The sequence below is a fragment of the Falco peregrinus genome, chromosome 11, assembly GCF_023634155.1.
Source record: "Falco peregrinus isolate bFalPer1 chromosome 11, bFalPer1.pri, whole genome shotgun sequence".
NCBI lineage: Eukaryota > Metazoa > Chordata > Aves > Falconiformes > Falconidae > Falco > Falco peregrinus.
Window position 1 is genome coordinate 12,023,182 of NC_073731.1, and position 23,233 is coordinate 12,046,414.

The window sequence follows — 23,233 nt, forward strand, 5'->3', positions numbered from 1 at the left end:
ATCTTTTCAAAAGCATGGCATAGAATGCACAAAAAGAACCATAACTAAATCAAGTTAATCTGTAGTCTTATGGTTTTATTTCTTTTATAGATATTAATGAGTGTAATCAGGCACCCCATCTCTGTTCCCTTGGACGCTGTGAAAATACAGAAGGAAGTTTCCTATGTATTTGCCAAGCTGGATTCATGGCCAGTGAAGATGGAACCGACTGCATTGGTAATTACTGGTCTTCTTTATAGAAAACAAAAATATAAAAAAGAATCAAGAAGCTTATCTAAAATCCCCTAAAGTCCCATTTTCAGCTTTCTTCCTCAATGTCATTGGTACTGGGCTGATGTCAGGAAGTGTTTTTACTGTCTCTTACTAGGTATGGTGATAATGTAGGAGCTACTCAGATATTTTCAACTTTTCAAAATGACTGTTGAAAAAGAAGACTTAATTCAGTATCATGTTTTTTTAGGAAAATTACCATTTAGTAAAAACATCCTCTGTGGTAGAAAATACAAAGATTCAGAACTCTTTCAATCACTAGCAGCTGTAACAAACTGTATTTTTAAATATAGCTGCAAACAACCATGGACTTTGCAGAGCAAAAAAACCAGCCTGAATTGGCTGTGATCTTTTCCAGGTTTGTGCTGCCTTGAGCACAATATACACGCAGTGACACACATTGTGTTTGCAACCACAGAGCTGTTCACTGGCCACCTTCAACAGCCTGGTTGTTTCTAGGTCTCATTCTCTCTGCAATTACAAGCAGTGATGTAAAGATGGAACTGCTCAGTAACAACAGCTGTAGGGCTCTGGCTTGCAAACAGCTTCAAAAGTCCAAACTTACTTGTGTCTAATTAAAGCAGAGCTTAGAGGAGATGCAAACTTTCAGTGATTTCATGGTGAAGCAGTTTCTCTTAACTTCTCTTTTTTCATCTGCAGATTTTGATGAATGTTCAAGACCTCATACTTGCGGGGAAGGCTTTTGTATAAATACTGTTGGCTCATACAGATGTGAATATTGTGATAGTGGATATCAAATGAACAGGAGAGGTGAATGTGAAGGTAGGTTTGGACTCTTCACCAGTAGTGATACAGTGACAGTTGCAAACCAAATAGCTGCAATTGGGACAAGCCATTTGTTCACATTGACTGCTGTTTCTGATCTCAACAGAAAACTTTACGTCTATTTCTTTATTTTTGAAGAAATTTGGCCATTAGATGGAAGTATTAAAATAACACAGATTTTTTTCATGTTTAACTTAGTATTTTTCTACCTGGTGTAGTCCTTCTGGTTCCTTTCAATCTCCATTTGCTATTTGATTTCACATAGAATGTCTTGACACAGTGGTTTTATATCTATTTGTGTTCACAGTTCCCTTTCCCCATCCCACTCTGTGCTTATTTCCATGGGCAATTTCTCTAGCTTCATCTTACCACCAGATTTCTCTCACAGCTACTTTCTTCATTTAATTTGCCTTCAGATCATTTAACTTCCCACTGTACACCAGCTGACAATGGCAAAACATTCATAATGACATTGCTTGTTTTATCTACAGTATGTCCTGGATGATGAAGTCACCATTTATTCATATCACAAAACAATGCCAAATGTTACCACAGTTTGGAATGATTAACATTACCTGCTGTCGAAGGGAAGCTTAGGACTATGACTTGAGCTGCAAAGGAAGAATCCTTAGAGGGTGCAATCTTAACTAAGAAACCTTTTTGAGTACTCTCCAATCTTTTCAATTATTTGATGTCTGGAGCCACAATTTAATTCCTAGTATTTAGATTTAAAACACTGCAAAGGAGTTCCTCTGCTATGGACAGAACCATCTTGGGACAGCTATTTTAACAGGTCTCGCCATGGAATCTCTTAACTTCATTGTTAGTCCTTCCCTGCATACTTTACTAAGTTTATGTTTCAAAAAAAAATTATATTTTCTCCTATAACAGATAGCAAATGATAAGTTGACTTTTTTTTAAATTTGAAAATATATATCTAGCAAATATTTCATGTTGCAGGAGATCTAGGACATCTGACCTTCGAAACTTCACATTATTTTTAGTGTGGTATTTCTGCCTTTTTTGCTGTCCTTTTTTCTTTTTCCATTTTTAACTTGAAATATGAACTAAAAACCACAAGTAGCCATTTCATGTTAAACAGTTTTGTTCATGCTTTAGTCTAAGTTACTTAGGACAGAATAAAATTGCTAACATGTTAGGTTGCCTAGCAAATAAGCAACTTAAAGCTGCTGTGGATATTTGCTGTTTTGAGCATTGCTAAAAGATTCCTCTTTCTGTTCAGATTTTTTTTTTTTTTAAATTTAAATAAATGTTTTGCACACTGCACTCTTACAACTACTTTTTCCAAATCTTCTCTGTCAGTAGAGAATCTGTGATTAAAATAGGCTAGAAATCAGAACATCCCAGTGCGTCAGATTTCTTATTAGCTTGTGTTTTAAGTAGTGTGGTGGTACTACTCTATCATTTAACTTAACAGTATGCAATTTCTGAAACCAAATTCTCTGTTGAAAGTTATTTAAGGTTGCTCAAGGGAAAAACCCTCCCACACTAAATCCATCAAACCAAGGAAATGACACATTTGGGGAATCATTTCACCATGTCATTACACCTACACATTATAGTCACCATACTGACAGATTCCAGATTCCACAAATAACTCCTTTCTACCTCCTCCACAGTTCAAAAACAAAGGCAAGAATCTTCCAAGCTGCGTACAACACACATAGTTCGCTTACACTTCCTCATCTCATTTTCATCCTGCCTTCAGGTTATACCATACCAGCTCTGTCGTGCCTCTAGCCTGGGAAACATAGAGTGCATGTATATTGCTGTTGTAGAGTATTGTTTATGTAGAATAGTGTTATAGGCATAGCTGAAAATCATTGCATACAATTAAGTAGTCCTGTAAAATCTTCTTTAATTTAAGCTTTGCAGCATTTAGAATTTGACTGAAAATCTATGTACCAAATACATCATTCATGTTATGTGTTTTCAGGGCAGGTACAGTCCAGGCAGTTTTGAGAACAGGTTTTAGCAGAACTGGATCTTTATGTTAATTAAGTAAAAAAATCTCACAGCAGTTTCACTGAGAAACAGTTGTAGGTCTGCATTGTAGCAGCTAAAGAGGCCTGGTTCTGGTTTTATGAGAAAGTATTCTCAGCTGGACAGTTGTGATTCTATGAAAAACTGTGATTTGCCCGCATCCAGTGAGTTGTTTGGAGCTGGAATGTTCAGTTTGCTGAAGCTGGGAATATTGTCCAGTTAAATTACAAGTGTGGGCGGCTACTTTCCTTCTGTGAGCTTGTTCCTAAAACTAGGAGTAAATTACCTCCCCACTAGCTGTGCTGGAGTAGCAGTCCTTATTTGCAGAAGATGCAACTGCTATGCTTGGGGCAGGCAAGGGGCAGGAGCTTAGGAAGCTGGGTTTAGAGGTGACTTTGATTTCATTAGTTCTGTGCACTGCATGAACCAAGTATTTGGTAGGAAAGGTTATAATTACTGTGTAATTAGAGACCGTATTGTAAAATGATGCTGAAGTATAGGAGCAGGCTGGAATGAGGCTGCCCACACAGTTTTAATTCTAGCATCTTCTGAACATTGGTCACTTGACAGCAACTTGTCTTTGAACATCATTATTGTGTGCGGTCTCTTTTAGATTGTATATATGGCATGCATTCTGGGTTTCTTTGGTGCAGGACAAGAAGTTCTTGGTAGATGCTCAGAGCCTGAACATAAGATCCATGAGGTTTTTATGGCCTCTCTTGTTTTGTCATGTGTTGTAGCTCATGACGTGTCCAAACCTCAGTGCAGCACCTGAGGGACCATCAGCACTCAGACTCTCATGGAGAGGAAGGCAAAATGGCAGTTTATTGAAAGACACAGGCATTTATATACTAGTAACAAAGCCAGCCCCTTCGTGGGCGGTTTTCTACTTGGTTCCTACGTTTCCGTCACAACACGTGATCTTCCGCATCGCCACGTTCCTATGCTACTACAATTCCCCCCTTGCATGCTACTACAGTCACGGGTAAACTAGGACCTCTCCTGATGCAACAATGACCCAAAGCATTGCCAGCCTCAGTGATGTGTGTTGCTTGTGCCTTCTTTCAAACATAATTAACTCTTTACTCCCTGTAAGCATCTTTGATTACCATTCACACAATCAAATTTATAGTCCACTTAATACTTATGTGCTGCATAACTCTAGGACCCTGGAGAACACCAAATTCCTCTTTGCTTTGAGAAGCCAGTTACATTTTTATGGCTGTTGCAATGCTCTTCCAAAGCCTCTTGAGACTTGACTATAGGAAGAACCTCAGGACACTTCAATATGGTAAAGGCGTGATGGAAACAAAGTTACTCTTACCTCCCTAAGCCAGAGATCCTGTCTGCTGTGTGTTAGGGAGGACCTGCCAAAGCTTAGCAGTAGTTAACAGAAAATTCAGATGCAGTTGCATGTACTGTGAACTGGTTTATTTTTCAGAGATGCCCCTTTGCTGGGACAAATCTGTGTGAACTTGGGCCTTCCTGGGTCTCTAACAGATAACATACGCAAGTCTTTAAATGTATTAGTATAACATGAGCACAGTCAGAATAACCAGATTAGTTTATTGTTCTGTGTTCTGTTATGGCTTTGACCATATTTCCTTTTATCTTCTCTTTTGAAGACATTGATGAATGCCTGACTCCAGCCACTTGCCCAGATGCACAGTGCGTTAATGCTGCTGGCTCTTACCAGTGCATTCCTTGCAGAGTGGGATTCAGAGGCTGGAATGGACGATGCCATGGTATGTTCAGTGTTCTTTGTGTCTCTGGTTCTTGTTCTGAGATGGTGTATTTCCTATTCCATCAGTGTTACAGCCTGATGACAGCACTGTACCCTGGGTCCCCATTTCATTCAATAATAATTGAAAACACAAAACTTTTTTAAATGGCTGTGTTCTCAGACACAGTATATTTGAGGAAATAGTGGTTTACTGTAGACAAACGAACATTGAATCTACACTGCAAACAATGCAGTCAGGATTACAAAACAGAATTCCTGAAACAAAAAATATGGAACTGAAAGGGGCGTGTCATCAGTGAAATGCCAGTAGGCCATTGTTTGGAGATATTAACAAAATGAAGAACCATGAGAGTGCTAACATATCAGTGTGTCTGGCAGGCTTTTCAATAGGATATAGGAATTTGCTCACAAAGCGTATTAGTAGAACTTCTTAACTGTCCATACTTCCAGCAAAACATTAGCACATCTTAAAGCAGCTGGTCTCACTTTAGGTTAGGGTTTTAGGACAGATTTCTCACATTATAGTTTGGTTGATTTGTTTTTAGATAGTAGATTATTCCTCCCCCTCCCCTAATTAGTTTTTTCTATTTGAGATATAGGTAAGAAAGAGCCAATGAATCTGTTGTGCAAAAAGAAAGAATCTTTTGGAGTTTTGAGTGCCACTTACTGGGGCACTACCAGAAACTTAAATTTGACCTCAATTGTGAATGCTATCTGTTGTGAATCCTCCTGTCCACTCTGTGTAATGCATGGCCTATAATTTGTGATGGCTGGAGTAATCATGTGACGTAAACAGGTGTGTCATAACCTACATAGGGGGTCTTTGCATTATTGTTGTAGGTCAGATCGGCAGTGCACTTCTATAGCTTATTTCCTAATTGCTCCCAGTTGATGTGATTTGGTTCAGTTCATGAAGCAGCTGAGAGCATTGTTTTGGTTGCAATAGCTTTGTAATATGGGCATCTACTGTGCTCCAGCCACAGATGGGCTTTTGATCTGTGGAGCAAGACTAGGGCCAAGTTGCAGTGAAGCACCTGAAAAACGTATGGTGTGGCTGACAGAGCCTTGCCACCAGTTTTGCTGTTTAGATTACACCTTTTTCAACCACGCTATTTCCTAAAGAAGGCATATTGTAGCAAATTAATTCTGTCTGAACATATCTGCTTGTTAAAATTTATCAGCATGTTATAGCTGCATTATTTGGTCATGTCATTTGACTTATTTTGGAGGAAAGTATTTCTTGGGTGATTTCATAGATTTTAATGGAGTTATAGCAAGCTATGAAATGTTTACAACAAACCAATTTGGTTCACTTAGCACACGTTACTCCATGTTCATCTTTGTTTTGTTCCTTGCCACCTGCCTGGATTCCTGCTGCCCTTCCAAAGAATGTGGCACATGCACTTTGTTAGAAAGGTTTCCTCTTAATTTTTTAAAAAAAGGAATTAATTAAAGTGGACTTTATTTCGCATTCTTACCTGATATCAAGCTTGACTTCTATACCTATGTATATAAATAGCCTGGTTCAAAATGCCATGGCTTAATTTTCACTTCCTTCGTTCTTGCTAACTGGGTCAGTAAGAGCATAATGAAAGAAAAGAAGTTGCTGCTCTGCTCAGATTTGCAAAGAGAACTAAGTCATGTAAGGGCTAAGTCTTGGTTCCAAGTTGCTGATACTTTTTTCCTTGTATTATTGCATGTAGTTTGCCTTTTTCCTTTGTTTTATGAAATGTTCTAAGCCTAGACATCTCTTTCATATCTTTAATAATGTGATCAGTCTTCATTTTCTGTCTGTCCTAGACTTATATCATGTTGGAAATGAGCCATACACATTTTAGAACGTGTAATGCAGACAGTTTGCCTTAAATCTGTAGTTTTGCAATAATGTACAATCTAAATATGCTGGAAAGGAAAATATTTTCCAAGTTATCCATGAAGGGTGTTTAAGTCCACTGTTCCATAAACTTATTTGTTTCTGCTGTTAGTTTAGGTCAGTTGCAGCTCTGCTGCTTTTCCCTAGTGCCATTTTCAGTATTATTTTTTTTTAACCTCATCTCATTCCTCTGCCTGCACTTTGTGCCCTAGAAAGTCTAGTGTAACAATTCTACAGTTCTTTGATGCTATTGATACTGTAATCTTCCAGGATTTAAAGCCAGGATCATAGCCATTTTTGTTTCATAAAGGCAAGTCAATCATTTCACTTCAAACTTTCCCTTCTAAACTGCAATTAAATGTGTATATACGGTGTGAGATGCATATTGAAAGAAATGAAAAATGGCACCTGCACACCCTGCCCCCTCATTGTCTTGAAATTACTACTGTTCCAGGTCCCTCAATGCATTTGTCATACAGGGAGTATTTGAAATAATTATTTTTTTAAATTTACTTGCAATCACTGGTTTTTTCCATCTTTCTCCACATGTGCACATTCAAATAAAGTGATAAATCATGATGTAGAATGACAGTAAAGTAGTACATGAATCTAGAGCACACTCCTCTGTGTTGAATAAATAAAAAAAATTAGATTGACAAAACTTTCTGGACCACTTCATCCTCATGGCTATCACTGTGATGGATTTTGCAGCTATGTGGTTAACAACAATACTCATCTTGTACAGCATCAAGGACCCTATCAGAAGATTTCAAAACTAGTACGGAGGTCAGCAGTGCTGATCCATATACCTCTAGCTGTACTATAGGGAGCTTCAGTAGAATCAGTTACAGCTCTGGACTTCATCTCTTAAGATATAGGTTCTGTTCCATGCTTTTCTGCTGGCTTTATGTGAAAGTCTCTTGATCTTTGAGTCCCATCCAAAAATCAGAAATATTGCAGGCTTTGTTTTCAAGAAGCTCGGAGATAAGTAGATGGAAATTAATCTGTAAGAATGAGGTTATTCAGTTGGAAATTTGCTTGCCTGACTGCTGAATTAGGTTCTCTGTGTTTTAACAAATTCTTGAATTAGAGCATCGATCATACACATTGAGAGCAAAGGTGGTGTTTTGTTGAGTGAGCACATCTTGCAACAGTAGGGACTTGAGAAATTAGTCTTGCAGAAAGGTGTAAGCAGTTTCACCTGCTGAACTACCATGGCAGAGCACCTGTGGTTCTGTGCTGTCATCTCTGGGGAGAATGCTGCTTTGTGGTCTTGGCCAGGCTGCAACTAGGCATCTTGTTTACAGATTTAGAGGCTCGAGTGAGGAAACAAGAGTTGTAGGTCATTTGAAATATGGACAGTAATGGTGATTGCATTTGTGTCTGGGGTGAGATGGGCTTTGTCAAAGTCAGATTGTACAGGTGCTCATAAAAAGCCATGAATGATAAATACATATGAGGAAAATAGTTACTGCAGATATTCAGAATAGCTAATAAGAGCTATGATGATGATTTAAAGACCACTTATCTTTTTCCAGTTCTTCCTGTGCTACAGCTGCCTAAATAGTTCAAGTGCCTCAAATAATGAGTAGTTTTACTCTTTTCTATTGATTGATTTTTGTGTGCTTTGTGGTGGCAAAAGACAAAATAATTGAGAGTAATATGATTTCTGGCACATAAAAGCAAATAAGATGTAATTCTTTTTCTGCATCAGTGAAGCTAAAAATTACAGCTTTTTCCACACAAACAAGGACACCTGCTTTGTGTTAACTACATTGCCAAAATAAATAAATAAAAGTTGAAAATTAATCTTTTATTCTTTAAATGAAAATGACTCCTAGGAAAAAGACAATATTGATTATTTTATAATACTGAATTAATTCTGGCTCTATTTATAACGAAAGGTGTTATTTGTTTATATGTTTACTTTTTTCTTTGTTGATTTCTACAAATTGCATTCAGAAGGAATTCTTGAAACTAATAAATAGTGACATAGAAATTTCATGTTAGCTAAAGAGAATGGCCCATCTAGTTAATCCGTTCTTACAGAGAATGATGAAAGTAGGTGTCTATGGGTTAGCTTATAGAAAATAAGTTTCTTTCAAGTCCTCCTGTAAATAAAGGATGGTTTGTGACCAGGAAGAGAGATTTTTCTTTTAAAACTTTTGTTATTAAAGGCATAATCCAATGGAGTTCCATGTCGCCTGTATAGATTAGCCTTACAAAGGGACCTGCATGAAGGGCAGAAGTCCCCTTGAAATTCCTCAGATGTCAGCTAAGTCCTTTAGAGCCTGCCTCCTTTAAAGTCAATTTGAAAAATGTTCTCTGAGAAGGTCTCACATGTACATGTGTTCTGTAGTCTTTAGTTATGCACTGGAGAACTCCTTTAAATCCTATACATTAATTGACCTAGCTTTAAAAAACAGGAAAAACTCAATAGCAGAAAATGTGGTTGAGGTGTCTTCTAGCTTCCGAGAGGACCTGCTTGTTCCCGAGGACCTGTATGTAAGCCCCAGGTAAATAAGCAGAGGCAGCAGATTGGGGGGTTCTGACAGCACATCTTTAAAAAATAGTTTCAGAGAGAATAGCTTCTAACACAGTCTTGCCAGCCTGAGCTCTGTCAACTTTTCTGGACTGTTCCTTGCAGTAGCAGAAGGATTCGTGATAACGGTTATAAGGTACTAGCAGCTGCTACTGCTTTTATCACAGGTACATATCCTAAGAGTAAATCTGTGTAATGCAAGAATGAATGTGCCAGCACTTGCTGACCTCTTCTCTATACTAAAGCTACATTGCTTTAAGCTACTGTGGGAAAATCATGGGCAAAATAATCTTATTCAGATAAGGATGATGTGGACACAGGTAGTTCATAGTGCAACCCCGATTTAAAAAAAGACAAGAAACAGGAAGAAGAAGGTTTGTTAGCCTAAACTGCAGTCCTTGTAGGACTGGGATCGAAAGCATTGTTTTAGTCATGTAGGCACTGAGTATAGTTGAGTGTTCAAGCAGCAGGCAGCTCAAGTTCAAATCAGGTTCAAATTTTTAAAATCAGAATTGCTGCAGAGTTGTCAAGGTCAAAATATACAGGAAAACTGAGTATTAACCATGCTTATGGCAGAACTTGAAAAAATTCCCAGGCTCAACTGAAAGATGGTTGTACCCAAGTTAATCACACACTTATACTTTCTTTATATTTACAGATATAGATGAATGTCAGTATGGTAATCTCTGTACAAATGGACGTTGTGAAAATATGGAGGGGTCTTTCAGATGTATTTGTGGCCAAGGTTTCAAACTCTCTGCATCGGAGGATCAGTGTGAAGGTAGGAAAGAGTATGGTTACAATTCAGAAGGCTGCATTTATATTTTAGAATAATATTTTTCATCTAATAGTATTCCTTTAAATGGAGGACCACAAATGTACAACACTGAAGCTAAATAACCAAAAAAGTAAGAAAATGTATTTCTATTTTATGGCTTTCACATTGTAGATTTTAACATTTGCTATAAAGCAAATCAAGACCATACAGTAATATTTCCATTGCTAAATTGCCATTTCTGCAAAACCCATGGCATTTCTGTCATTTTGGGAGTTTGGGGACAGTGGCTTTCGCTGCTGTCATGATTTAACCCCAGCCGGCAACCAACCACCACGCAGCTGCTCGCTCTCTCCCCCTCACCCAGAGGGATGGGGAGGAGAATCAGAAAGGAATGTAAAATTCAAGAGTTAAGAAAATTTTATAGGTAAAGCAAAAGCTGCACATGCAAGCAAAGCGAAACAACGAATTAATTCACCACTTCCCATGGGCAGGCAGGTGCTCAGCCATCCCCAGGAAAGCTGGGCTCTATCACACGTAATGGTTCTCAGGAAGACAAACATCATAATGCCATATCCCCCCCCCTTTCCTTCTCCTTGCCCCAGTTTATATACTCAGCGTGACGTCATATGGTATGGAATACCCCTTTGGCTAGTTTGGGTCAGCTGTCCTGGCTGTGTCCCCTCCCGATTTCCCGTGCCCCTCCAGCCCTGTCACTGGTAGGGCCTGTGAGAAACTCAAAAGTCCTTGATGTAGTATAAACATCACCCAGCAACAACTAAAAACCTCAGTGTGCTATCAACATTGTTCTCACATCAGAGCCAAAACACAGCACTGCACCAGCTACTAAGAAGAAAACTAACTATCCCAGCTGAAACCAGGACAGCTGCCTTAACTGCTTTTCTTTCTGTCTTTTTTTTTTTTTTTCTTTCTTTCTTTCTTTCTTTCTTTCTTTCTTTCGTGCTGGTGAGTGGAACCAAAAAACCCAGGCTGCACCCTCCTGGAACCCAGCAGCATCGGTTAACAGAGCTGATGGCTGCATTTGTGTCACAGCATTTCAAGTAGCACATCCAGGAGAGAGAGAGTTTGGTGGTGTATTTCTAAGAACAGTACCTGTACCTCCAAAGTGTCAGGCACTACATTTCTTCTACATCTAAAATTCCCATCAGGATTGCTCCAGTGGATCAAAATTAGGTCTGAAGTCAGAGCAGAGCAGTCTGAGAGAGAACCTAGGGTGTGTACAGGAGGTATAAATGCCCCTCTCTTTAGGGAGAGGGGACTTCTGGAAACTTCTCCCTAAAGGTGAAAATCAGGGGGAATGCCTCCAAGCTGTGGAAGCACACAGAAACCTGAACATTACTTTTCAGATGTTGGTTTTTCTTCTTTTCCTTTCCCCCTACCCTTCCCTAAGTTTGTCTCTATAGCACCAAACACTTTCAGACTTCTGAGTGCTAAAAATAATACAGTAAAACTGAATGATCGTTCACATTAATTTCTCAGGAAGTTTGAAACAAAACATCAGTGTAAGTTAAGTGTTTTGAGTGAGTTAAATGTGCTGTCCCGGACACACAGCACATTTGGCCTTGGGGAAAGTATGTAGACAAAGTTTGCTGCTTCCTCTGAGCCTTTCATGGAAAAAGGCCCTTGCCAAGCCGCGCTGGCATGTGCAGACTGTTCTTCTTAAAGTGCACCCTTCTAAAGTAAGGACCCATACACGTGCCCAGATGCTTCATGCAGCCCCACAGATTTCAGTGATCCTTAAATTCAACATTTCTGTGGTCACAAGGGACCATTACTCCAGAGGTCAGACTATGTAGCCATAACATAGATCTGAAAAACCTCATTGAGTAACTCTGTCCTGTTTGAATTGGAGTATGTTTTCAGAAAGACATTCAGCTGTGCCTGTCTTAGAAGTGAGTAAGAACCTACCGTATCAATTTAATTACTGTTCTTTAATGAGTATTTTATAAATAAGGGAGGGAAAACAGGCTTCCCAGCTCAAACAAGACATGTGCTATGTTCTGAATTCAAAGTGACACTCCTCTCCAATATTCTGAGTTTTTCATAGGAAAATTTAAGTTTGATGTTCAAGTCCTTTAGTTAACCCAGGCTGACCCCAGTTTATGAGAACTGAAGTGCTGAGGGATTAGCAGTGGCTGTGGAAGCAAAGAGATGTTGCCCCATACTTACAGGATTAATACTGTTACAAGGCAAGCATTTAAAGGAGCCTTAAGGTACAATTCAATAGAGGAACAGCCTGTCCCTGTGCCTCTCAAAACCACACCCTGTTTAAAGGTGGTGATCCTGCTGGAAAGTATTTTGTGGGTTTTGCTGATTCACTGGAGTGGTTGGCTTTACCTTTGCCAGATATAAAAGAAACAAAAGCAGCTGTCAAGCAGCATGTGTGTGTACTTGTGTGTCTGTGTGTACCCGTTTGTGCATTGAGGGATATATTAACACAACAGGAGAGAATGCTGAATGCAGTCATCTCAAGGAAAACATCCAGTCTGCAATTTCACATATTTTTATGCATCATATTGACTGTACACATTTGTTAATAAGACCTAGAAGAAGACTGGATACTGACACTCTGCTCTGATATTGCACCGTTTGATTAGTAATTGGTATTTTCAGATGTGTTATGTTTTCGCTGTCTCTTTTGCTACAGATATAGATGAATGCCAGCACCGATCACTCTGTATGAATGGACGCTGCAGGAACACAGAAGGGTCTTTTAGATGTATTTGTAGCCAAGGGTACACGTTGTCATCTACTGGAGATCAGTGTGAAGGTAAGCTTGTAGACATAAGCTACTGATTCATTTTTTTCAATTAGATCTTAAGTATTTCAGCTATAGGCATGAACACTTTTGAGAACGGGGCAGAAACATATATTGGTCCTCTTTCTTTCTCTATACTTTACTGTCAACCATTCAACAGTCCCCACCTACACAGCCACATATTTAATGGATTCTTAGAAATAGTCCCTGTCATCTTTCCACGTACAAGAAATCAGCACATGTGTTCTCAACAGTAAGATTGGGAGAGCAGCTGACATCGTTACCAAAAACAATTAAGTGTTGCCAAACCTTGTTGCTCAAGTTCTGACACAGGGATTCTGTATTACAAAAGCTTCTGCCAGCAGACAGGGGCCTACTAAGTTAAAACTTCTTCTCCAGCTGGTTTTGGGAACCTGTAGCCAGCCACCACAATCCACATGTGCACTGGCAGGAGAAAATATGTAGTATAAGATGAGCTCCAAGGGGATCTGCTGGAGCCCACAGCTTTCACTGTCTTAGAATGCAGTCTATATACTGAGCTTGTTAAAAGAAAAATAAGAGGTGGAAGGTGGACAGTAAATGTAGGGAGAAATGCTGTGTTATAGAAAACATAAACATTATATTATCTTTCAAGTAGAACAATTTAATTGTCCACTAATTGGCAAACAGATTTTATTTTAATTAATTATTTCAAAGCTACTCCCTCTTCTCCATTGTTGGCTATACTACTTGATACGGTAAGTCTACCGCACTACTCATGGTCACCTTGAGCTTGTGAGATTACTTCCTAGTGAATTCCAGAAAAGATTGTACCTCTGTCGTTTCCTTGTCTCACCCTGGGGTGGGGGGGAACTCTCAGTTAAGGTTTCACCATACCATACCATAAATGTGGTATTAGCACATAAAAGCTTTCCAGTCTGGTGTGCTTTACGTAGCTGCTGATGCCACAGAAAATGAACCTTCTTACTGCTGTTCTACCCAATCGTGTTCTGCTGCTCGGTTATCCTGCACCCAGCGCTCTAGAAGGCCATTCCCACTTTCTCCCCCACAGCAGTAAGTCAGGAATCCTTCACTCCAAGTATTCTAGGTAGAAGAGCAGTTCTCCCTGAGCCAAGCACATGCTGTCTTCTCAAGAGAAACCTGCAACATCAGACTAGGCTTTATCATCAACGATGATACTGGATTGTCCACATTTAATGAGTGACAGCATCTCTTGAAATTCTCACCACCAAGGAATACGGATATCTTATAAAATCTCCTCAGCACACTGATACTCTTTGGTACTGACCTGTTTGGAGAATCTGGTCATAGAAGAACTCAGCGCAATCTTCTCAGAGTTCCTGGTGAATACCAGCATGTTGTGCTTTAACCCCAGCTGGTAACTAAGTACCACAGAGCCACTCACTCGCTCCCGCCTCACCCCGAGGGATGGGGAGAAGAGTTGGAAAGGAATGTAAAACTTGAGGGCTGAGGTAAGAACAATTTAATAATTTAGATAGAATAAAAATGAAAGAACAATAATAACTATGATGACAATAATGGTAATAATGAAAAGGGGAAGGGAAAGAATAAAATCCAGAGGGAAAGGAAGAAGGGAACACATGGTGCACAACGCAACTGCTCACCACCTGCTGATCAGTGCCCAGCCAGTCCCCAAGGAACGAGCTGCCCGCCCCGGCCAACCCCCGGGTATATATACCAGCCCTGACGTCCTGTGGTATGGAACACCGCTTTGGCTAGTTCAGGTCAGCTGACCTGGCTGTGCCGCCTCCCAATTCCTTTTTACTAACAAGGCCTGAGGAAAAGTCTCACATCACAGCCAAAACACAGCACCTACTAGCTCCTAAGATAATTAACTCCATCCCAGCTGAAACCAGAACACAGCATCGCTTGCATCAGCTTCAAGAAATGTGGGCTGATGCAAGGCGCTAGAAACTTGTGTCAAAGAATTTTGCTGTCACCAGGTTTCAAGATCTTCATGAGTCGCAACAGATGCAGAGCTAACTGTGTCAAGAATCAAAGAAAAATGTGGTGGAAGAGATCACTGGTCCTTCCTGCCTCCGGAAGGCAGAATAGACTCATCTAACCTACTCTGAGCAGGCTTCAGCAGATGCGATTCCAAACATCTCTTCAAGCAGCCTGTGCCAGTCAGTCTTTCTGCCTTACTCTCATTCAGCATATTTTTCTTGAGATGGAGAGACACTGAGACTTTCTGCTCTCTGTTGCTCTGAATATGAGGGAACACAAAGTGTGAGCGCACCTGTGGCCTTGTCTCAACTGACAGGCAGTATGAACATGTACCAGCTGACTTACAGACTGTATGTCTCAAAGAACTGGGATTACTGGAAAAGTCAATCTGAAGCCTAGGAGGCTCCAGTGTTCTCTTAGGAGCCATCAGAGATTTTGGTAGCCAAAATGCTGAAGACATGCGCGTGTAAAGGATGGTAAAAAGCACTGAACATCTCAAGCACGTGTTACTGTCTGATTTTTCTGGAGGTTCTTGTGCAGCAACCATAGGACCTGTGAAGATTCAATAGAGAAGAAGAGGTTTGCATCCTATATGGATAATAATGCATTTTGACTGGACTTGGCAGAAGAAGCCTTCTTGTTGTGAGACTTGGCATTAACTCAGCCCAAGGGAGTCATTAATTTTTTCTCATGCTCCTTGTCAAAATTAATTGCTGTTTTAAATAAACCACAGTTTATTTCTCAGTTGAAAATTATTATAAAACATGTGGTTATCAAAAGGTCACAACTTTGTCAGCATTAAGTGCTTTTTTATCTGCAATAACATTCATTCATGTAAGAAAGCTACCCCTATTTCTTATTTTTATCAAATAGATTAAATCCCAACGATATTTGTACTCTCATGTAGTGTGGGCTTTCCAGAGATAAGTGTAGAAGTGAGGTCATGTCCTCTTTTTTTAAATACAATTGTTATTCATTCCTGCAACACAGGAAAAAGTTGTAATTCTAATCAGCTAGAATTCATGCTTAAGAAATCAGAATAATCAGAGGCAGTGGAAAAAGTCTTTGATAACTGTTTTTCAAAGGAAACTATCAACATTATCAGAGCAATAGGCTCAGTGAACTACAAGGCAGGGCACTGTGGAGGCAAGGGAAAGTTGCTTATGAGATGCTTCTTTTGACTCTTTCGTTTGCTGTTTGCCTTTAAAACTTAGAGGCACAGTCATCAAACACCTTGTGATCTTTAGCTGTAGTGAAACAAAACCTTGTAATATCACAGGAATGTAGGCACTAGCCGAGTTCATCCTGCACCCACAGTAGCTGTGCTCTTTCCTCCATTGGGTTGCCTTGAAGCCCTTTGAAAGAAAGAGGAAGACAAGCCACTAGGTAGAGACAATGCCAGTGTCCTGTTCTTGAAATATTTGATTACTCTGTATCTAGTTTGCGTCCTGAAACTTGTCCTGTTACGTGTCCATCAGCATGTTTATCCCATGGATGTCAAGACACGAGGGCAGAGTCTACAAGCCCGAGGCTTGATGCTGGGAATTTGCTGTGTAGGCAGCTGGGAGCTAGTGCCTTGACTCCAGCTGGGTTTATGGCTTGCGTGCAGCACTGTGCAAAAGCTTCATGTCCAAGCTGCTAAGCCTGCGAAATGGTGTACTGCATCACATGAACTGCATGCAAAAGTAACCGCTAGCACGGCAGTACACACAGTGCGATCCCTGTCCTACAGGCCTCCTGTCCACGTGGCGGTTTTGTGAGTAGCCTGCGGAGAAGAACCTCCTCTGGGGTGACACACTGGCTGTGCTTGGGCTTGCCCATACTCTGGGGGATGTCTGAGTAAGGTCACTTCCCACTCAGGGATCTCTGTGTAGTCGTCTAAACATGCCCAAAGATGCAGATTGGAAAGTACAAATTTGCATTAGTAGGTATTTTTTGTACCTGTCTTTTAAACACATAGCTGCTTGGCACTCTTTTTAACTGCATTGCTGTAGCACCGCAGTCACTGTTACAGCAGGGTAGAGAGTGGTATGAAGTTCTGTTGTGGTAGCTTTCATGAGAGATGCAGATGGCATGTTAGATATATTTGCTAGGAATAAATGACATACAAACTCAAGTTTTAAAGCTCTCTAGAAATAGAATTTTGATGATATGATGAAAGGGAAATTAAAAGGACACTCTAAAGTGTAGCAAACTTGATTTCCACACGTGCATGCTGTTATTAAAGGGCATGGTAGCTTCAAGTTGCTACATTAGTTTCAAAGTATCACTATTAGAAGTTTCACCAGTTTTTACACCATTCAATACAATTACATTTTTATTTCAGATGTTGATGAATGCCTTCAAGACAGTGATATTTGCCTCAGAGGAAACTGCATGAATACTGATGGGTCTTACAAATGCACTTGTCCAGATGGTTTCCAGCAGATAGCAAATAGGGGATGTCAAGGTATGAAATAACTATAAAAATATACCTGGATCATTACTACAAATGTGGCATCATGCTAAGGAAGATAAAGTCGTTTAATTTGTCATTTCTAGTACTTTCTTACTCATTTTATGTGGCTCTCTGTAAATATATGCTGAGAAATTATTTCAAGAGGCTGAAATCTCAGCCTTCCTGACTTGAAAGAGAATCTATATTAGAACTAACAGAGATACAGTGCTGCGTTTTCCCGAAACCTGGAAACATTTGACAGAACCTTCTGTGTTTGTGAACCCGTGGTATAACAGGAAGAGCAGTATAGTTAGTGTCACGTCACATTAGATAAACCTCTCTCACATCTGAAATGCTTGCAGTACTTTGTGGAAGATGGGTGGGGAGGGAAGAGAACGTGTTATCTGAGGCTGAGTCAGCATTGCCAAACCCAGAAAAATATTTCCCAGCTTTTAGTTGTGAATGAACCCAACTCCACGTTGGCACAACATCCAGGCGTGCCTCACTGCTCCCTTTTGCTCTCCATTTTCATGAAACGAGAACCATGGTATTACAGCTGGGAAGTGATAGCATGTTTGTGCTCTGCATGGCGGGAGGAGCAGGGGACTGGACTTTGCTTTGGCTGCTCTCTTATGCACCACTTAGGCTTGAGCTGAGAGACTATTCTAGCTGATCGATGTTGAAGATTTTGTGACCAACAGTAAAAGTTCTGAGTATTCTATGTGACTAACTTCTAATTCAGAAAATGAGGTGTTTAACATACAGAAGTGCTATAAGTAGACCTTGCTTTAGCAGGGAAAAGAGAATTGATCATAAGCTATAAATCAATGCCAGCTTTGATACCACTCCACTATGTAAAGTAGTACTATATCAACTTCGTGTTTTAAATGAATAAATATAATAAAACTGAAAGCACTTGTGAGCCAGCTAAGGGACACAGAGTATTTTTAACAGAAAAATGTGAATGAAAATTGGAAATCATTTCAGGTGAGAGCACCACACTTAAGAAGACCACCAGCTCTGAAAAATAACAAGTTGCTGTAGAGGGGAGTGAAACTGCTTGAGAAATAGACAGATCAATATCAAAACAAATGGAAGGAAGAAAGGAGGAGCTGATATACGGAATACTGACAAGCTAGAATAGCAAAGGAGTGGACACGGTGAAAGAACATAAAGGGAGGTCTCTGACCAGCAGAATTAAGTATGGTTAGACTTTTACTTTGTTGACTGCTTGTTGTTAAGCTGTTGCAGGATGCAATAGTAGAATTTTTATTTGTCAAAGATGGAAATCTTCAATATATTTTCTTGGCCCGTATTTTGTACTGATCAAAACTAGCCATACTTGTATCATAAATGATGACTTCTTTGCATTTCAACAGTACCTTCAAAATATTTTAAGCAGCAGATAAACTGAGACATTTTTAAATGATTGAAAGCTAGTTCTATCAGAGTTCTGTAATAGCAAGAAAAAAACATACAATTTTTGAGAGAATTTACCTGGTGAGATTAGGGGCATGATAAAAGATCCAGATAATAGGCCACTAGGGCAGAATGACCTTGATCACATGGTATACTGGTATAAGCAAACAATGTGCATTTCAGTATATCCACTTCTGTACTGAAGAAGAAATCTCAGTCATGCTTGTGAGGTAGTGGACTTCCTTCTGGGGTGCAGTTGCTGAGAAGCATTTAGGGGTCAGAGACAGCTGAATATGAGCATCCAGCGCAACCTTGTTGTCAGTAGGACTAATGCACTCCCCAGAAGATTGAAAAAAAAAATCAGAATATCCAGCAGGAGTACGCAAGTGTGTCTTACCTCCATTTTGCACTCATACAGCTCCTCTTGGCACATTTTTGTACACTGACATCCTGGTGCCCACAATTCAAAATGGATGTTGATTAGCTGAAGAGAGTCAGAGATGAACCCAAAAAAGCTGATGGCCTGGGGGGAAAAGGATTGAATGCTTTTAAGCTGTTGATTTTGTTTGGAGAAAAAAATAAAAATAAAAAATGAGGTGACTTGATCATAGCCTTATTATGTTCAAAGGAAACCATAATTGAAAGTAGAGAGCTATTGAATTAAACTGGCGACTTTATCAGACTGCAGTGTCTGCAAGTTGAATGTGGACTAGACTAGAAATTAGGAACATGCGTTCTGGTAAAGAGCAAAATTGAAAAGAGTCCAAAACATTAGAAAGTGTGCAGTTTGCTTTTTCAGATGAATTACTCAATTTCCCCAACATTGTTAATTTTGCTTTCCTGTCTTTTGGTACATCATTCTGCCTGACGTAATCAGCTGGTTTGGTTTCCAGTATTTTTCTGGCAGTTTTAAGAAACTGACAGCTTAGTCTCGAGAACAGTGCGGGTCCTGAGAAGGTACCGTACTATCCTTGTCGTTGCGGATCTCCCACCTTCCCTGACTCTCAGGGAGCTTCAGGAAGTGTGTCATCGGTCGGCATTTACTATGAATTCCAAGAAAACTTTATACATGTGGGTGTTGCGTGAAGCGCACTGATGTTTCCCTGCGCACCTCATACAGATACTATCCTTCCCCAAGCTGCCTCTGTTCTTTCCGCATATGTGCTGTGACTTCAGGACACTGACTGGGAAGGTTTACACACAGAACTGAATCAGTTTGTATTTAAAGAAAATTCTATAGGGATGTGATGGGTCTTAAAGTGGTGGTATTGAAATCATAATTTCTGTAGTCCATCAAAATTAGTATCTACCTTAATGCATTTTGTATGGCTGTAACAATGGCCAGAATCTAAGAACAAAAGACACAGTTAAGAATAAGAAATTCTGCTATCTGTGATGATGGATGAATGAGCCACGTGTGTAAGTTTTGTTTCTAAATTTGTGTTTGATCTCAGCATGGTACTGAAAACATCTTAATAGGTTTCTGTAAAGCAAAATGTGAGAGTGCAATTACAATGCGAGTGGTAATTCATGTGAAAGTGGTACCACCTTACTGAATGGTTGCCGTCCTTAAGTTCTGATGGCAGGTTTTGTTCTTAGGATGAGATACCAATCAGAAGAAATGCTTGGTTTTCAGATTCACAAGTTTGAAAGGCAGTGTTTGAAAAATGTTTTCTAAGTTTAAAAACAAAAAAAAGCGATGACAGACTCTTATATAGCAACCTTTTGGGACCATTCCCATTCCCTATCAGCAAAAAAGAGCGTTTGGCATTAAACTGTCTAAAATCAGCCCACTGGGAAAAAACGCAACTCCAGACCTGCTGGTAACATGTGGAGCCAGATGTACAAGCTGACCAGTATGCAGCAATCAAAAAGCAGTGAGATGGAACCGTCTGAGAATTCCCCTCGTACAGAAGAAATGCTGGCTAGTACAGAGCTTATACTGATACCTCACAAATCACTCTCATCTGCTCATCCTCACTGCAGAGAGCGATACAGTGAGAGTATGATGCAGCAGAACATACTGATGCCTACACAGAGTTTAAGAATGATCCCAGAAGATTTGGTTACTCTGGAAAACGAACTGTGTTTACATAGCTGGTGGAAATAAAAGCTGCTTTTAAGACTAATTGAACTTTGGCTTAATATTAAGGGTATGATGATTTGCAAAGCTATTAATGTCTCTGTGTTTTCAGATATCAATGAATGTGAGAGATCTGACCTCTGCTCACCTCACGGGGAGTGTCTAAACACGGACGGTTCCTACCAGTGCGTATGTGAGCGGGGCTTTTCTGTGTCTGCAAATGGCCGAACGTGTGAAGGTGAGACCAGTTACAATAATGCATTCCCATTGATTTGCTGTTATTAGTTGGGTTTCAAAAGTAGTCAGTTTGGGTCTAAACCTCAGACCCACTATTAACTTTGCAACCTACCACGTAAGGGCCATTTATTCTTTCTCTCATAAATGCACAGTGCACTGTCGCTCTCTGAATCATAAGAAAATGCAACGGGAAATGTACAAAATGGGCAATGTAATGGAGTTCATTTTTACTTTTCCCGATTTTGAACAATTTTGCAATCTTAACATTGGATTATTTTTTTATATTTAGCAAAATAAATTAGTGAAAAAGAAGCAATCCTGATCTATGGCAAAGGAGGGAATGATATTCTTATGTTAAGATAGATGAAACCAGTGGACATCTGTAAAAATATTAAAATCTAATCATAGATGGGAAATTATTCCTGTCATAGCAAGGATAGAAGGAATAAATACATATAAAATGCATGCAAAATGAATGTGGAACTCAAGTTTCTTAGAAGTTTCAGTAGGTTAGACCTTCCTGCCATAAATATTTAGAATTATTTAATTTAAAGCTTCTTACGTGCATCAGCAGCGAACTTGAGCTGCCCGAATGTTCTCATTTGTTTGTGAGGCAATAGAACCTTGCTTGTCAAGCCTTTTTGTTTTTTAAAAAAGATGCAGATGAAGCATCCATACAACAGAAGTAACTCCAGTGAGAAACTGTAGTAGAATGCTGTCTGTGATAGAACCTCAGGTGTTTTGAAATGGCAGGAATTGAGTAAATCACAGTAATTAGCTAAATCCATATGTGATTGGCTTTCATGAGCCAGCTCTTCATAGTTCACTGTAGGGCTAGTGAAAAGTTTCTTCCTTCAGTGGAGGGTTTGTATTGAAACTTCTCTTGCTGTTGCATTTACTCCCCCTACTTTTTTTACCAGAGGAAAGGCAGCATTACAGCATTATTATTTGATCTGGCGTACAACCTTGCTGTATAGTTAGTAATAAAATAGCTAATGAAATGAAATACAGTACTGGCAAGAATACTGTTATGCTAATGTAAGGGAATAAGTGCTGTATATTTAGACATGGCATCAAACACGCTATTTGTCTTTTAATTATTATTGATAAGTAAAAAAAAAGAATCCTGCAGTATTTTTGGTGCTTTTTCCTCTCTAAACATTTACTTTCTTTTGTAATCATGGCGTAAGTTGAAAGAAACATTCTCTTACTGCCAAGACAAAAGCCTGGTCAAGCAGGCTAGAGAGAGCAAATGTGAATAACTCCAGTGATGGATGGACAAGGCAGTATTTTGTCATTTCAAGGAGTGGGGATAATTCCAAAGCGTGTTCGTGGACACTTTTGGCAGCATGTATACACTTCACCCAGTGTTTAAGAAGGATATGGTTAAATATCTTCAATTTCTCTGCAAGGCAAGTAGTAGCAGGTGTTTTGCCTCACTGTCGAGCATAGCTAAAAAATAAAAAAGCGGTCAGAGAAGAATGCAGCCTGCGCTTAGTAGAAACTAAACACTTTATTCCAAACCAAAGTTAGAAGAACACTTAGCCTTGTGAAATCAAACTCTCAGAAATTAAAAAAGGTAGAACTGAATAGAAACACAACTTAAAAAAAAAAAAAAAAAAAAAGTAGTCAGTGGCATCTAAGTTTTAAGGCAGGGCATGCACCAGAAACAATGAGCCCCTCTGTCTGGATCTCTGACAGTTAATAAAGCAGCACAGTTCCCAGGGAAGGGTTACCATCGCATATGATGAAGTAGTACGAAGTTAAACTCCATTAGAACAAAAAAGCTAAACTTTTACTAAATAGAAAAAGATGAAATCACAAGATCTTATTTCCAGGATTGTGAGTAGTTTTGGAACTTTTTAATGAAGAATAAAACAACAAGTACAAAACCAGTTGAGCGTGCTTCACAAGTAATTGGTGGTGTGTATGGAATACAGATCAGACTTTATATTCAGCAGTTGGAAAAGTATTTTAATAACTTGGCGAAGCAAGGCTACTTCTAGTCTTCTGAAGCAGCAGCACTCCTTTTCTACCAGGGTTAGTTTCTCCATTCTGCCATTTTAATAAAAACAATTCTGGAGTTGAAAAAACTCATTTGAAGGGTGCAGTGACCGCGACAGAAGGCAAGACAAAACAAAAGGATCAGAAACAAAAGGAACCGCGACATTCCAGGTACTGAGAAAGGATGTGGCTTCCAGCCACAGGAGCTACTGTTCTTTACACTAGGTGCCTCTCTGAATTTACTTCTAGTTAAGTGAGTGAGAAGAACTGTTTATACCATCAGAGAAAGAACCTGAGAAAATTTTGCTGGAT

At 39.5% G+C, this 23,233-nt stretch overlaps 1 protein-coding gene across 13 annotated transcripts in view; it reads left to right on the forward strand.

Annotated features, from left to right (window-relative positions):
* Nucleotides 1–23,233, forward strand: part of LTBP1 (latent transforming growth factor beta binding protein 1) — a 216,663-nt gene that overhangs the window by 154,479 nt on the left and 38,951 nt on the right. For all 13 annotated transcript variants that reach the window (XM_013300211.3, XM_055816603.1, XM_055816605.1 and 10 more), the window contains 7 exons: nt 91–216; nt 931–1,053; nt 4,686–4,805; nt 9,878–10,000; nt 12,663–12,785; nt 17,068–17,190; nt 20,793–20,918. In XM_013300211.3, the coding sequence (XP_013155665.1) occupies nt 91–216; nt 931–1,053; nt 4,686–4,805; nt 9,878–10,000; nt 12,663–12,785; nt 17,068–17,190; nt 20,793–20,918 (864 nt within the window). The remainder of the gene's footprint in view (nt 1–90; nt 217–930; nt 1,054–4,685; nt 4,806–9,877; nt 10,001–12,662; nt 12,786–17,067; nt 17,191–20,792; nt 20,919–23,233) is intronic.